This window comes from Pygoscelis adeliae, unplaced genomic scaffold (genome assembly GCF_000699105.1).
Source record: "Pygoscelis adeliae isolate BGI_AS28 unplaced genomic scaffold, ASM69910v1 Scaffold36, whole genome shotgun sequence".
In the NCBI taxonomy this organism is placed as follows: Eukaryota; Metazoa; Chordata; class Aves; order Sphenisciformes; family Spheniscidae; genus Pygoscelis; species Pygoscelis adeliae.
The window spans coordinates 5,620,077-5,632,122 of NW_008824934.1; the positions used below are offsets into that span (position 1 = coordinate 5,620,077).

The 12,046-nt window shown below is 55.8% G+C and overlaps 1 protein-coding gene across 1 annotated transcript; it reads left to right on the forward strand.

Annotated features, from left to right (window-relative positions):
* Nucleotides 1-237: 237 nt before the first annotated feature.
* ALDH4A1 (aldehyde dehydrogenase 4 family, member A1) lies at nt 238-10,058 on the forward strand. The gene is made up of 15 exons (XM_009325253.1): nt 238-332; nt 476-569; nt 904-996; nt 1,109-1,156; nt 1,547-1,702; nt 2,296-2,445; nt 2,563-2,637; nt 5,689-5,876; nt 6,776-6,849; nt 7,416-7,612; nt 7,995-8,042; nt 8,424-8,576; nt 8,809-8,930; nt 9,536-9,654; nt 9,786-10,058. Exons 1-15 carry the CDS (start codon nt 256-258, stop codon nt 9,896-9,898), a joined length of 1,707 nt encoding a protein of 568 aa, XP_009323528.1. The 5' UTR covers nt 238-255; the 3' UTR covers nt 9,899-10,058.
* Nucleotides 10,059-12,046: the final 1,988 nt, after the last annotated feature.

Genomic DNA, 12,046 nt, shown 5'->3' on the forward strand with positions numbered 1-12,046 from the left:
CGCGATGGGCAATTGAGTGCTCGAGCGGGGTTGGGAAACGCGTCGCCTGAAGCTGCCAAGGTCCGGCCGCTCGCTGGAGCGGGCAGAGCGGTGCCAGCCCGGCTTTTGCCCCCGCGGCCCGGACTTTGCCAGGAGCTGGCGGCGCGTTGGGGTGTTGGAGCAAACCGGATCGATTCGGAGCTTTGCCCTGCACGTCGTCCCTTAGAAATTCCTTTTCCAGCGCCTTTTTTTGTAGCAAAGAGAAGGGAGAGGTGGATGGGAGCTGCGTCCAGGCTCGGTTCCCAGCTCTGGCATCATCATCCGACAGGATGGAGCACGGGCGTGATAACGCGGTGCGGTGCCTGGGCGTGCATAGCTGGTTTGGCCAGGGAGCGTGGCGTTAGGCGATAGAACACGTGTTGCCTGGAGGTTGGGGTGTGGAGGGAAGGAGGAAACCAGGGGGGGGATTTCAGCGTCCGTTGTGCTCCTCTCCTAGGCGGAGATGGCAGCACCGCTCGGCCATCGAGGTGACCAACGAGCCCATCCTCGAGTTTAAGCCAGGGAGCCCCGAGCGAGCAGCGCTTCAGAAGGTACCACCGCAGGGGATCGGGCTTTTTTGGGGCCTTGAAGGTCACGGTTTGTGCTTCTGGTGCTGCGCGGCAGCCCCAGGCTCTTTGCTGGGGGGGGGGGACGCCCCGTCCTGCCCAGCTCCCACTCCTCTTTGGGGGCAATGGGGAGTTGTAACTCCTGTCCCCGTCCCTCCAGCCCACGAGCATCCCGTACCCAGGGGACCGAAGGAAGCCTGTCCCCAGGTTTCCCTTTGCTCGTGGGGCTGGCGGGGAGGACGGATGGAGAGGGGGGGTGGCTGGTGGAGGTCTGCGTGTACAGCTCTCACCACGGTGCTCTCCTCCTCCTCTCACTTAGGCGCTCGCCGACCTGAAGGGCAAGACAGAAGCCATCCCGTGCGTGATCGGGGGAGAAGAGGTGTGGACGCCAACGGTGCGGTACCAGCTGTCGGTGAGTTTGGGGAAAAACTTCTTTAATAAGTGAGGCCAGAGCAGGGGGACGTACCTGGCAGGAGAGAGGTCTGTCGGACTGATAACTACAGAGGCTTTTTTTCTCTTTTCAGCCATTTAATCATGCGCACAAGGTGGCCAAGTACTGCTATGCCGACAAGGTGAGCACATCTCATTGCCTTCCCTCTTCCTTTCGGTTTTTTCAGGGGGTAAGCAGCAGCATTTCACCTGGGTTTAGCGAGCCTTATCTCGCAGCGGGGTTGCGAGGCTTGCAGCGTGATGCGCTTTGGGATTGCTGGTGAGAAGTCTGGATGAAACGCAAATCGCTGCTCAGATTGTGAGCAGGGAGGCTCCAGGGTTGGGTGTTGGCTTTCCAAGTCCCAGGGGCCCCGGAACAAATCGGTGCCGGGAGCTGCAAATTTGGGGTTGCAGTGGGAAAATGGCTGCCGTGGTTTGTGTCCAGGGATGGATGGCCACTCACCTTCCCCTCCGACCTGGTGACGGAGAGGCGGTGGGTTCCTCCTTGCTGCCTTTCCCCTTTTCTTCCTCAGGAGCTCATTAACAAAGCCATTAACGCTGCCTTGGCAGCGAGGAAGGAATGGGACCTGAAACCTGTCCAGGACCGAGCCCAAATCTTCCTGAAGGCGGCTGACATGCTGAGCGGCCCGAGGCGAGCAGAAGTGCTGGCCAAAACCATGATCGGGCAGGTAAGGGAGGTGCGGGATTGACCCAGCAGATAGCTGGGGTGAACGGGAGGGAATCTGGGGAGCCAGGAGCTAGGGAAGCAGGGTAGGAAGAGCTGCCAAGGTATTTTTTGGCGTTGGGAATGGCTGTGTTGTTACCAAGTGCCTGTAGCTGTGCTGCGAGGGGAAACAGGCTGATCCTAAAGCCGATCCTTGCCTCTTTGCTGAGAAAGAAGGGAGGTGAAGCTGGGAGCCCTCAAGCTTCGTGAGAACAGGATCAACTGATGTGGGCTGCGATCGTCAGGGTTTACCCTTGCGAAACACCCCAGCAGCCCTGGCTTTCCCAGGGGAGGCTGTGGGGGATCACGGGTGGATGTGACGTCCCCGGGCCCAGGCACGGGCTGCGTTTGCCTCCGCTCGGTGCAAAGGACGCGTGGCGGGATGGGGGCTTGTAGGAGGCCACATCTTTTGGAAGCGTGCACGTGGTCTGTGTGAGAGAGGCAACGCACAAACCGCATCTGGATGCGCCGTGCCGCACCGCTGCAGCTCACGGCTGCTGCATTCCACCCCCCCGCCCTCCCCTCAGTGCTTTTATTTGATGCGGCCTCTCCTGGCAGGGTAAAACAGTCATCCAGGCAGAAATCGATGCTGCTGCGGAGCTGATAGACTTCTTCCGATTCAATGCCAAGTACGCCCTGGAGCTGGAGAACAGCCAGCCCATCAGCGTGGACGTCAGCACCAACAGCATGGTCTACCGGGGGCTGGAGGTGAGAGGCTGTCCCCCTGCTCGGGGAGCTCCCTTTTTTTGCCCCAAGCTGTGGTGGCACGCCACGGTGAGAGGAGGCACCGCACTCCCACCGGTCCTTTTTCTCTCCCACCCGCAGGGTTTCGTGGCAGCCGTCTCTCCCTTCAACTTCACGGCGATCGGCGGCAACCTGGCAGGGGCTCCGGCGTTGATGGTGAGTGTTGTCGCGGTGTTTAAGGAGAGCCAGGGATGGAGGGGACAGCCCGGAGAAAGGCTGGGAGGGGGACCCAGTCTCTCTGAGGCTGCGGTTTGCCTGGTCTGGGATCCGCAAGGAGCAAGTTTGGCCTCCTTGGTTCTCTGGTGCCGTTCAATAGGACACACCTGGGCCCCTGCTTCTGTTGGGCCCCTTGAATTCAATCAGCTGTCTTGCAATTAGACTCCCATGTCTTTAATTACAAGGAGTCATTCTGCTGGCTGGATTTTAGGCCTGTCCACCGATGGGCAGGTGTGATGGGAGAAGCGTTGGAAAAGGAAAAACTGCCCAAACCTGCTCTTCTGGGGTTTTTATTCTGAAGCAAGGTGTCTTTTCACTCCTAGGCTGGGCTTTAGATCAAGAGACGGTCAGGGTGCTGCAGGAGGGAGGGGAGACGAGAAATAGTACGGCAGGGTTTTGTTTTCCCACGTGGTGCTTGCTCTGTGAACGGGGCTTCAGGGTGCTGTTGTGACATGAAAGTGTAATCAGTTTGTAATTGCTCAGGTTCCTCTTGGAGGACACTTTCTGGGTACAGCGGGTGCGTTAGGGTGAAGGTAGGAGAGAGCGGGCCGTGGCCCTGGCATTTAGCACTGAATCGGGAGACAAGAGATCCTGGCAGACGTGAAAGATGGTCCAAAAAGTCAAAGTACCGGTAAACAGCATTTGTGTACGTGTCCCACCCCAGTGTGCCCGCTGAGCATGAGGCCTTTGCAGGGTGAGTTCTGGGGAGAGACTGTAATAACCTGATGAATTTGGGCCAGGATTAATTAATCTATTGATGCACTGGAAAAAACCCCACAAAATTGTCCTGAGCTCTTTACTAACTGGGCTCAGATGTCATCCTGGCACCAAGGATGGTCCCTCCAGCAGCAGTGTCCTGTGTTGGAGGTGGAAGAGGCTGCGATAAGGGAGGACACCAAGCTTTTAATTTGGGGACATCGCATTTTAAAGCCTTATTCAAGGCGAAGCATTTGAACCTGTCAGTTTTGTAGGGGAGGAGTGGGGAGAAGGAAGGGAGAGGGTGAAGGTAACGCGGAGCCGGGAAGTTTTTTGGGGGAGGGAGATGCGTTCCTCCCACCCCGGGATTTGAGGAAGGTCATCGGCTTTGGGGCATTTGATGATAAACTCATCCCAAAACGGACGAACCTTGCTGGGATGGGGCAAGCCCATGCTGGCAGGTCTGGGTGAACTGTTTGGGGCATCCTGCAGTGCATCCACCTCTCCCTCCTCGAGCATGACGATAAATTCCCACCGGGCTGCTGCAGCGCGATGAAATCCCCCTGCTCGCCCTGGGCCTGGGCAAAACGGAGCAGGGCATCAGCGGGTGACCTGAAAAGCTCAGCAGCAGGTGGTACCCGGAATTGAATTTAGGAGAAAATGGTACTTAATAGGTGGATATTAATTAGACCCCCCAGTGTTTTAGTCACCACAGTGCGCTTCCCAGGGGATTAAACATTGCTCTTGCCTAACTAGCTGGAGAGATCAACGCAGTTAATGGCATTGCAGAGCAGGAGCGGGATTTCCTCGGGACCGGAGCAGTTGCTGCACCGCACCAGTATCCAGGCTGCCGGGCATACCGTCTCCGATCGTGGCCTGAGTTAGATTTCCCAGTTGCTTGGAGATTATTTTGCAGAGCGTGGTTTAGTTTTCTCACCGTTTGGAGTGGGAGGATTAGGGGGTCCAGGAAGGAGCTTTGCCCGCACTGCGAGTCCCTGGAAATCAGGCGCCTGGTTGAGACAGAGTCCGAAAATCCCCCTCCTGCTCCCCCGGGGCTGTGACCCTGTTGCACGGTCACGTGTGGTGGGGGCCAAGCAGTGTGACGGTGACGCAGGGGAGGTCACTGGGCCTCCCGTGGCCCCGCGGCTGCGCACGGAGCCGAAGGGAGGACGGTGGCACGGAGCCAAAGGGGTGGGGTGCCCCCGCCAGCCTTAGGGCTGGGGTCCCCCCGCCAGCCTTTTAGCGCTGTGTTTTCCAGCCAGTTGTGCTGTTTGCTTGTGCACAAGTAGTCCGGGCTTGAGGTTTTATTTCACTGCTTCGGCTGGCACAGACATCTCCTGGGTCGTGCTCAAACCCGGTGGCAGCGGGTGACAGCGCTTGCGATGTCGTAAGCACGTTTCTTAGCGGCGCCATCCCATCTCCCGAGACATAAAACAGGTCCGCATTTCGCAGCTCCTCTTAGAGAAGGCAAAACTGGCAAGGGAGGGTGTGAAAGGCTGGCACAGCGACCCGGTGGTGTGAAAGGGGAGGATTTTTGTGACCAGGGCAATCACGCTCCTTTTCAAAACCAGTGCTTGGGGTAAAAGGTAGGTGTGAATCACCCAAGGGTGCCGTTGCTCGGGTCCCATCTGCTGTGGGCTGCGGGACAGACTTTTGCCAGAGCGTTTAAGCATTGCATTCCTGTGTTTGGGCAGAAGCCTTTCCTCGTGTGCTGACTAGGGAAGTGATCGTGCCCCTGTACTCAGCACTGGTGCGGCCGCACCTCGAATACTGTGTTCAGTTTTGGGCCCCTCACTACAAGAAGGATGTCGAGGTGCTGGAGCGTGTCCAGAGAAGGGCAACGAGGCTGGTGAGGGGTCTGGAGAACAAGTCTGATGAGGAGCGGCTGGGGGAGCTGGGGTTGTTTAGCCTGGAGAAAAGGAGGCTGAGGGGAGACCTCATGGCTCTCTACAACTACCTGAAAGGAGGCTGTAGCGAGGTGGGGGTCGGTCTCTTCTCCCAAGTAACTGGTGAAAGGACGAGAGGAAATGGCCTCAAGTTGCGCCAGGGGAGGTTTAGATTGGATGTAAGGAAAAATTTCTTTACTGAAAGAGTGGTTAAACATTGGAACAGGCTGCCCAGGGAAGGGGTTGAGTCACCATCCCTGGAAGTATTTAAAAGACGTGTAGATGAGGCGCTTAGGGACATGGTTTAGTGGGCATGGTGGTGTTGGGTCGATGGTTGGACTCGATGATCTTGGAGGTCTCTTCCAACCTTAATGATTCTATGATTCTATGACTTTCTCCTCGCCCCCAGGGAAACGTGGTCCTGTGGAAGCCCAGCGACACTGCCCTGCTCTCCAGCTACGCCGTCTACAAGATCCTCCTCGAAGCCGGGCTCCCTCCGAATGTCGTGCAGTTTGTGCCGGCGGATGGGCCCGTGTTTGGAGACACCGTCACGAGCTCCGAGCACTTCTGCGGGCTCAATTTCACCGGCAGCGTGCCGTACGTTGGGGAGGGGGGGCGGGGAGCCGCTGGCTGAGACGACGCTGGGTGCTCGTCTGCCGGTCCTTTGAACATGCAGGACAGCATTGAGAGGGTAGCAGGCAGACAACCGGCCATCCTTACACAACATTTTAAAGTAGGGTTTTAAAACGGATTAAAAAAGTGTCTAACCAGGTTTTCTTGCTACAGGGAGCACGTTTAATAGCAGAGTGTTTCTGTTGCTAAACTCAAGGCACAGAGAATAGGTGAAGTTGCGTGTGACACTGCCCTGTCTCCCAGGGATGCTGTGATTTGGCTTAATGAACCGCACTGCGCTGGCGGAGTGATGCCAGCTCCGGGTAGATTTGCAAACTCGTGCTCTGCCCGTGCATCGGGGCGTGTTAGCGACGCTGAGGGCCCCGGCAGCCCGCAATGGGCTATTAAACGCGGGGACCCCGCTCCACCGGTGAAGGACACGGTCTGATGAGCATTGTGCTTTAAAGGTGGGAAGCTCATAAATTCGTATTAATGGCTGTGCCTCCTGGTGGGAGGTTATTAGCATTTTTATTGTTTTGCAGCCAAGGGGTTTGTCACAGTAAGGACTGAAAGGAAGGGGGGAGAGGGGAAGAACAGAAACTTCTGCTGGACGCTCGCTCCTGTGGTCTTCCCTGTGACACTGCAACAGTTTCTTATTTTTAAAACTAGGGGGTTGTTGTGTAGTGCCATTGCTTTGAGACCTAGGGTCTCAGTTTCAGGTAGCATCCCCTCTTCTGCTTGTAGGCGTCCCTTCTTTTGGGGATGGATGCAGGGGTTTGCTGGGGTCCCCCTCAGCAGGGCACATCACCCACACGTGCCTTTCCCAAGTGCCACCCCTGTGCAAAGGCAAGAGTGCACGAATCGGCTCCTCCTTTCTCTTCCAGAACTTTCAAGCGGCTCTGGAAGCAGGTCTCCGAAAACCTGGATCGCTACCGCAATTTCCCACGCCTGGCTGGAGGTAACTGCCACTTCTTACACCTTTTTTTCTTGGGGGGGAGGCCATGCAGGGGTGGGGGGTTCAGTTTCTCCCCTGCTCGGGGAGAAACTGAAGTGATGGCCAGGATTCCTCTCCTTGTGAGCAGAGAGCAAATGACACAGTAAATTCCGTCCTGTCCACCCTCTGTGGCAGAAGCATAAAGCTTGTTCGTCTGGGTGCGCTGGGTATTTGGAGGAGCTTACGGCACCAGCTCCCACCGGCACGGGATGGGCTTTTATGGTGGGGAGCTGGCACTGGGGCGGGAGGAGGTGACGCTCTGGGGTCGCAGAGCTTCCACGCCAAGTCTGGGAACTCGGGTCAGTCCCTTTTCCATCAGTTTGGTAAGCCTGCTCCAGCTCCTCGAGCTCTGGGGTTGCGCTCCTGGGATCGTGGCACTGTCCCTGTCCCCTGAGGAACTGAGGGCCAGGCAGGGCGAGCGCTGGCCGAGCCCCTTGCAAGGGACCTGGCCGTAGCTTGTGCTTTTCGGAGGCGGTGCGGCCCTGACAACTCCTCACTTGCCTCTTTTCCTCCCCCCTCTCCGGCACCAGAGTGCGGCGGGAAGAACTTCCACCTGGTGCACAGCTCGGCCGACGTGGCCAGCGTGGTGAACGGGACCCTGCGCTCGGCCTTCGAGTACGGCGGCCAAAAATGCTCGGCTTGCTCCCGCCTTTACGCCCCAGACTCGCTGTGGCCCCAGATCAAAGAGAAGCTGCTGGAGGAGCACGGGAAGATCAAAGTGGGAGACGTGAGCAGAGCTGCCGGGCTGCTGAAGGGCTTTGCGGCTCAGCGGGTGGTTGATGGGATTAGAGACTGCGGTAACTGGCTACTAATTCCTATTGAACCGAGCTTTTTATCCACTGGTTCCCCCCACCACCGCCCCTCCGTCCCCCCCGCTTCATCTTTTTTTAGTGATTAGAAATTAACTTGTAGCCAGCGTCTGCAGGAAGGATTGTGTAAGTCGCTGAATACTGCAGACTAATTGAAAAGGGGTAGCTTGCGCCCTCGAACAGAGGTGTGTTTGGAGCGGGGGGGAAGTGTTATTTGGGGAATTTCAGCTCCTCCTAATTTCAGAGTTAGCTTTTTGGCACAGTATGTACTTACATTGTCTCCTTTCTGGCTTCCCACAGCCCGCCCAGGACTTTGGGACGTTTTTCTCTGCAGTGATTGATGACAAGGTGAGCTCACCTCTCCTGTTTCTACTAGTGCAAGAAGGTAACAAACCCCACCAGGCTTTCATTAAGTGTCAGGTTAAATGGGTTTTATTGCTTACAGCAAAGTACGAACATCAGTGATTAGTTAGAGCTGACTATCAGCCCTCTTTTGCTCCCTCCTGAAGTACTGCATGCCTTAGTCACTGCCCCTCTTGACAAAAGTGGGTTATTTTGCTGAGAAATTCTCTCAGACGTAAGGTTCAGAATGCCCAGGACTGTATTTCCAGCTCCCACTCCTCCTGAGCTGGAAGAGCGCTAAGAGCAGCGTAGCCCTGAAAGGGATTGCCCAAACCTCCTTTTAGACCCCCAAACCCACGCTCTTTTTTTATTATTTCCTTGCCTCAGTCTTTTGCACGGATAAAGAAGTGGATCGAGCACGCCAAGAAGTCGTCCAGCCTCACCATCCTGGCAGGAGGCGGCTGCGACGACAGCGTTGGGTACTTCATCGAGCCGTGCATCGTGGAGAGCAAAGACCCACAGGATCCCATCATGAAAGAGGTGAGAGCAGCTTGCGGGGAGGTGGCAGGAAAGGTGCAAAAGGGGCTGTAGGTCCCCGTCCTGAGGTCTCCGCTGGACGCGCAGAGATGAGTTGACCAGTGCCGTATGGTAAGTTGGCGCAGGGATGTTCCTCTTCATCACGGTTTTAGCTAATCGGGTGCTGAAGCGCCCGCCGCTTATTTTTGGAGGCTGTCCCCACCGAGTGCTTTATTATCCTTTTTTTGCTCTACAGGAAATTTTTGGCCCAGTCCTCACGGTGTACGTCTACCCGGAGAAGCGGTACAAGGAGGTGCTGGAGCTCATCGACACCACAACGCCCTATGGCCTCACGGGGGCAGTCTTCGCCCAGGAGAAGTGAGTGCCAAAATCCGCGCTGCCTTGCGGCATCCCGAGACAGCAAAGATGCTTTTCCCCTTCTGGGGCGAGCCATCCGTCTGGCTTCTCTCCAGAGCCCTGCGCTGCGTGGTGAGGAGGAGAAGAAAGCGTTTCCCGCAAAGCTTACGCTGCTTTTAGCCCTCCTCCCGCTGAGGAGGGAAGGGGAGGCATCGAAGGTGGTTTCTCAGCCCAAAAACGCTTTTTCGGTGAGAAACTCTCTCGAAGGCGACATTTGGAGCATATGGGAGGAAGTGCCCCCAACCCTCTTAAGCAGGAGGAGGGCTAAGAGCAGCGTAACCTCAAAGGGGACCCATCCTTAAGTTATAATCACCTTCATTTTGTAACAGTAAAACCTAAGAAGAGAAACAAGCTAAAAGAAAACAAAATTGGGATAATTTAGTGGAGTTCTAAGTATGCACGACCCGTTTCAGTGTGTGTTAAACAGCGTGCAGTCCTGGAAAGGTGTGCAAGGAAGTGCAAACACGCTTTTTGCACGATTTTAATTGCTATAGAAGAAGGGTAGAGGCCTCGGCGCAAGTTTTTGCCGTTGCGTTGTGGTCACAGCCGTTTCTGTCCCTCCTCAGGAGAATCATCGACGAAGCCAGGAACCTTCTGCGCAACGCGGCCGGCAATTTCTACATCAACGATAAGTCGACAGGCGCCGTTGTGGCTCAGCAACCCTTCGGAGGCTCCCGCATCTCAGGTGAGACGAAAAACTCCTGTCTGGAGGCGGCACTTAACCTGCACGGCCGCGCGCTGAGCCGCATCCCCCTCGGGGCAAGTTCCCCATCCGCCATCTCGTGGTCACCGGCGCTTTCTTTTCTTCTGAAACAGGCACCAACGACAAACCTGGTGGCCCCCACTACATCCTGCGCTGGACCTCTCCCCAGGCCATCAAAGAAACGCACGTGCCCCTGACGGACTGGCGCTACGCCTACATGCAGTGATGCCTTCTCCCGGGCCCCGCACCGGTACTACTGATCCTCAACGCACAGAGTGGCTTCGCAGCTACGACCTTAAAAAGCACTTAAATCTACTGATCTTTAACCCGACGAGCTTAGGTTTTATTTTTAAAGGAAAATTCTATTATTAAATTGTTAACTCAAAAGAAAAAGTCCTTGTGGTTTTCTTAGTCATGTAAGCGTGCTCAGTTAATTAATTAAGGGGTGGCTGGAGGTGTGGTCGCAGAAGCATACCCGGACCAGGGTTCCCTTTTCCTTCCATTTTGTCCGTCCCGAGCGCTCCAGCGCGGTTCCCTCTCACTGGGGCTGAGCGCGCTGGGATTAAAGCGGGAGATGGGCATTAAGAGGCTGGCCCTGTCCCCGTCACCTGTACAAAGCGGTGTCCTTCCCTTCTCTGTCCCCAAGGCCTCCCTTACCCCGGCAGAGCGTGAGCTGCACCAGCAGAACTCACTGGAAGTTCAGGGCTGCCTGTACCAGCCTTCCCGGGAGGAGTGGGAAGCCTGCCTTGTTTTAAACCAGAGATCAATGTGGTGGGAGCCCTGAGCCGTATTTTCTCCCCGTTCCTGAGCAAAAGCAAAGCCTCCAACACCCCCAAAGGTTTTTGATGTAGGAAGAGACCTTGGCAGAAGGCGCATTGTGCCAGGAGAGGGCGGCTGCGAGGGCGGGTGCGGCTTAGAAATAAGTTTAAGCGCCTTGCGAAGCCGAGGGCCGGGGTTACCTGCACGTTACCTTGCGAACGGCCTCAGGGCGTGCTCGGGCGTCAGGCAGGTGGAGCAGCAGCCCCCCATTTCGTCCCCTTGGTCCATTGCCGGTGGGGAGGCCAGGCTACCTCCGGTGCTTCCCATCCGTTGCTGGCTGCTTCCACTGCTCCGATCCTTGCATGTCCACTGGAAGGAAGCGGAAAGATTTTAAGAGAGGGTGCTTCAATAACAGGAACGTTCCCGCAGAAGCTGCTTAGGTGGATGCAGCATCCCTCACCACCCCTAGAAGGAATTTAAGTACGAGCAGGAGGTGCCGGGACAGCAACTGGAGGTCTGCAGTAATTAGAGCAAGGTGCGCTTCCCAGCCTGTTGTGCTCTGACCAGGACCCCGCTCCCGTCCCAGGGAGCTGCTCCCTGACGCGGGCCCGTCTCCGCGGCTCTGCAAGCTGCCGAGTTAAGAAGTTAAATTAGTTCTGACCTTTGTGGGCCCCAGCTGCTGTGACCCGCGCAGGCTCTGCCTCACCGTCAGCAAGGTCTCGCCGGATGGGTCCTGCCATGCAAACGGGAAAAGGGATCGTAGGCACAAAGTCTTGCACCCTTCCAGGATCATTTCTAATTCAGGAACGTTACATCTGTAACACCTACAGTTAATAACTTCGATTATCAGGGTTTGCAGATAGAGCGGATAACCCTGTTAGGGCAGTTGTAATAAGCATTAAGTATTGATCCTGGGCTGGTGTTTAGCACGCAGGTCATGAACAAGTTGCATTAATACCTGCGAATCCTGGTTTAACTGAGAAAATTTGCAATAAAATTGGAAAAACCTTTGTGTTCTTTTATGAATTATTTCTTCAAATTGTTGCCAAAGAAAGAGCTAGGTCGCGCGTGCATTCGGTACCTTTAGCGTATGCAACGTGGTAAGAAAAGATGGGAACAATAAGGCACTCCCCAAAACTGCTGCTTCTGCCTCTGAACAGGCGGCTGCTCTTTGTCTTAGCACCTCCGTTGACTGTTGGGACCCGACTGCAGGTGCTCTCCGTCGCGTTGCTGCACCCCCCCGCCAACCAACCCTTGCGTCTATTGATTATTTCTTAAAAAAAACCCCACCTCTCTGCCCTCACCTTTAGCAGGTAAGCCAGGACACCTGGGCTGCCACAGCTCCGCCTCGGCACACATACTCACACTGCAGAGCCCCCCCCAAAAAAAATATCAGCCTTTTGGCTGCCCTTCTCACCGTGTGCTCATCCCAGAGAGAAGAAAAAAACCCGAAATAAAGCCACCCCAGCTTCGTATTTTCTGCTAAAACTAAGACACTCCCCTTGCATGAGGATAAGAGAGGCAGGAACGATCGAGTAGGCACCTGGTTCAGTATCATCCAGGTTACTACAAAGCATCCTCTTGCTGCAGACTGGGGGGGCACGGGGAAGCCCAG

Coding starts and splice junctions, on each gene's coding strand:
- ALDH4A1 (XM_009325253.1), top strand. CDS start 256: ATGGGAGCTGCGTCCAGGCTCGGTTCCCAGCTCTGGCATCATCATCCG. Junction 333..475: donor AGCACGGGCGTGATAACGCG/GTGCGGTGCCTG, acceptor CTCCTCTCCTAG/GCGGAGATGGCAGCACCGCT. Junction 997..1,108: donor CGGTGCGGTACCAGCTGTCG/GTGAGTTTGGGG, acceptor TTCTCTTTTCAG/CCATTTAATCATGCGCACAA.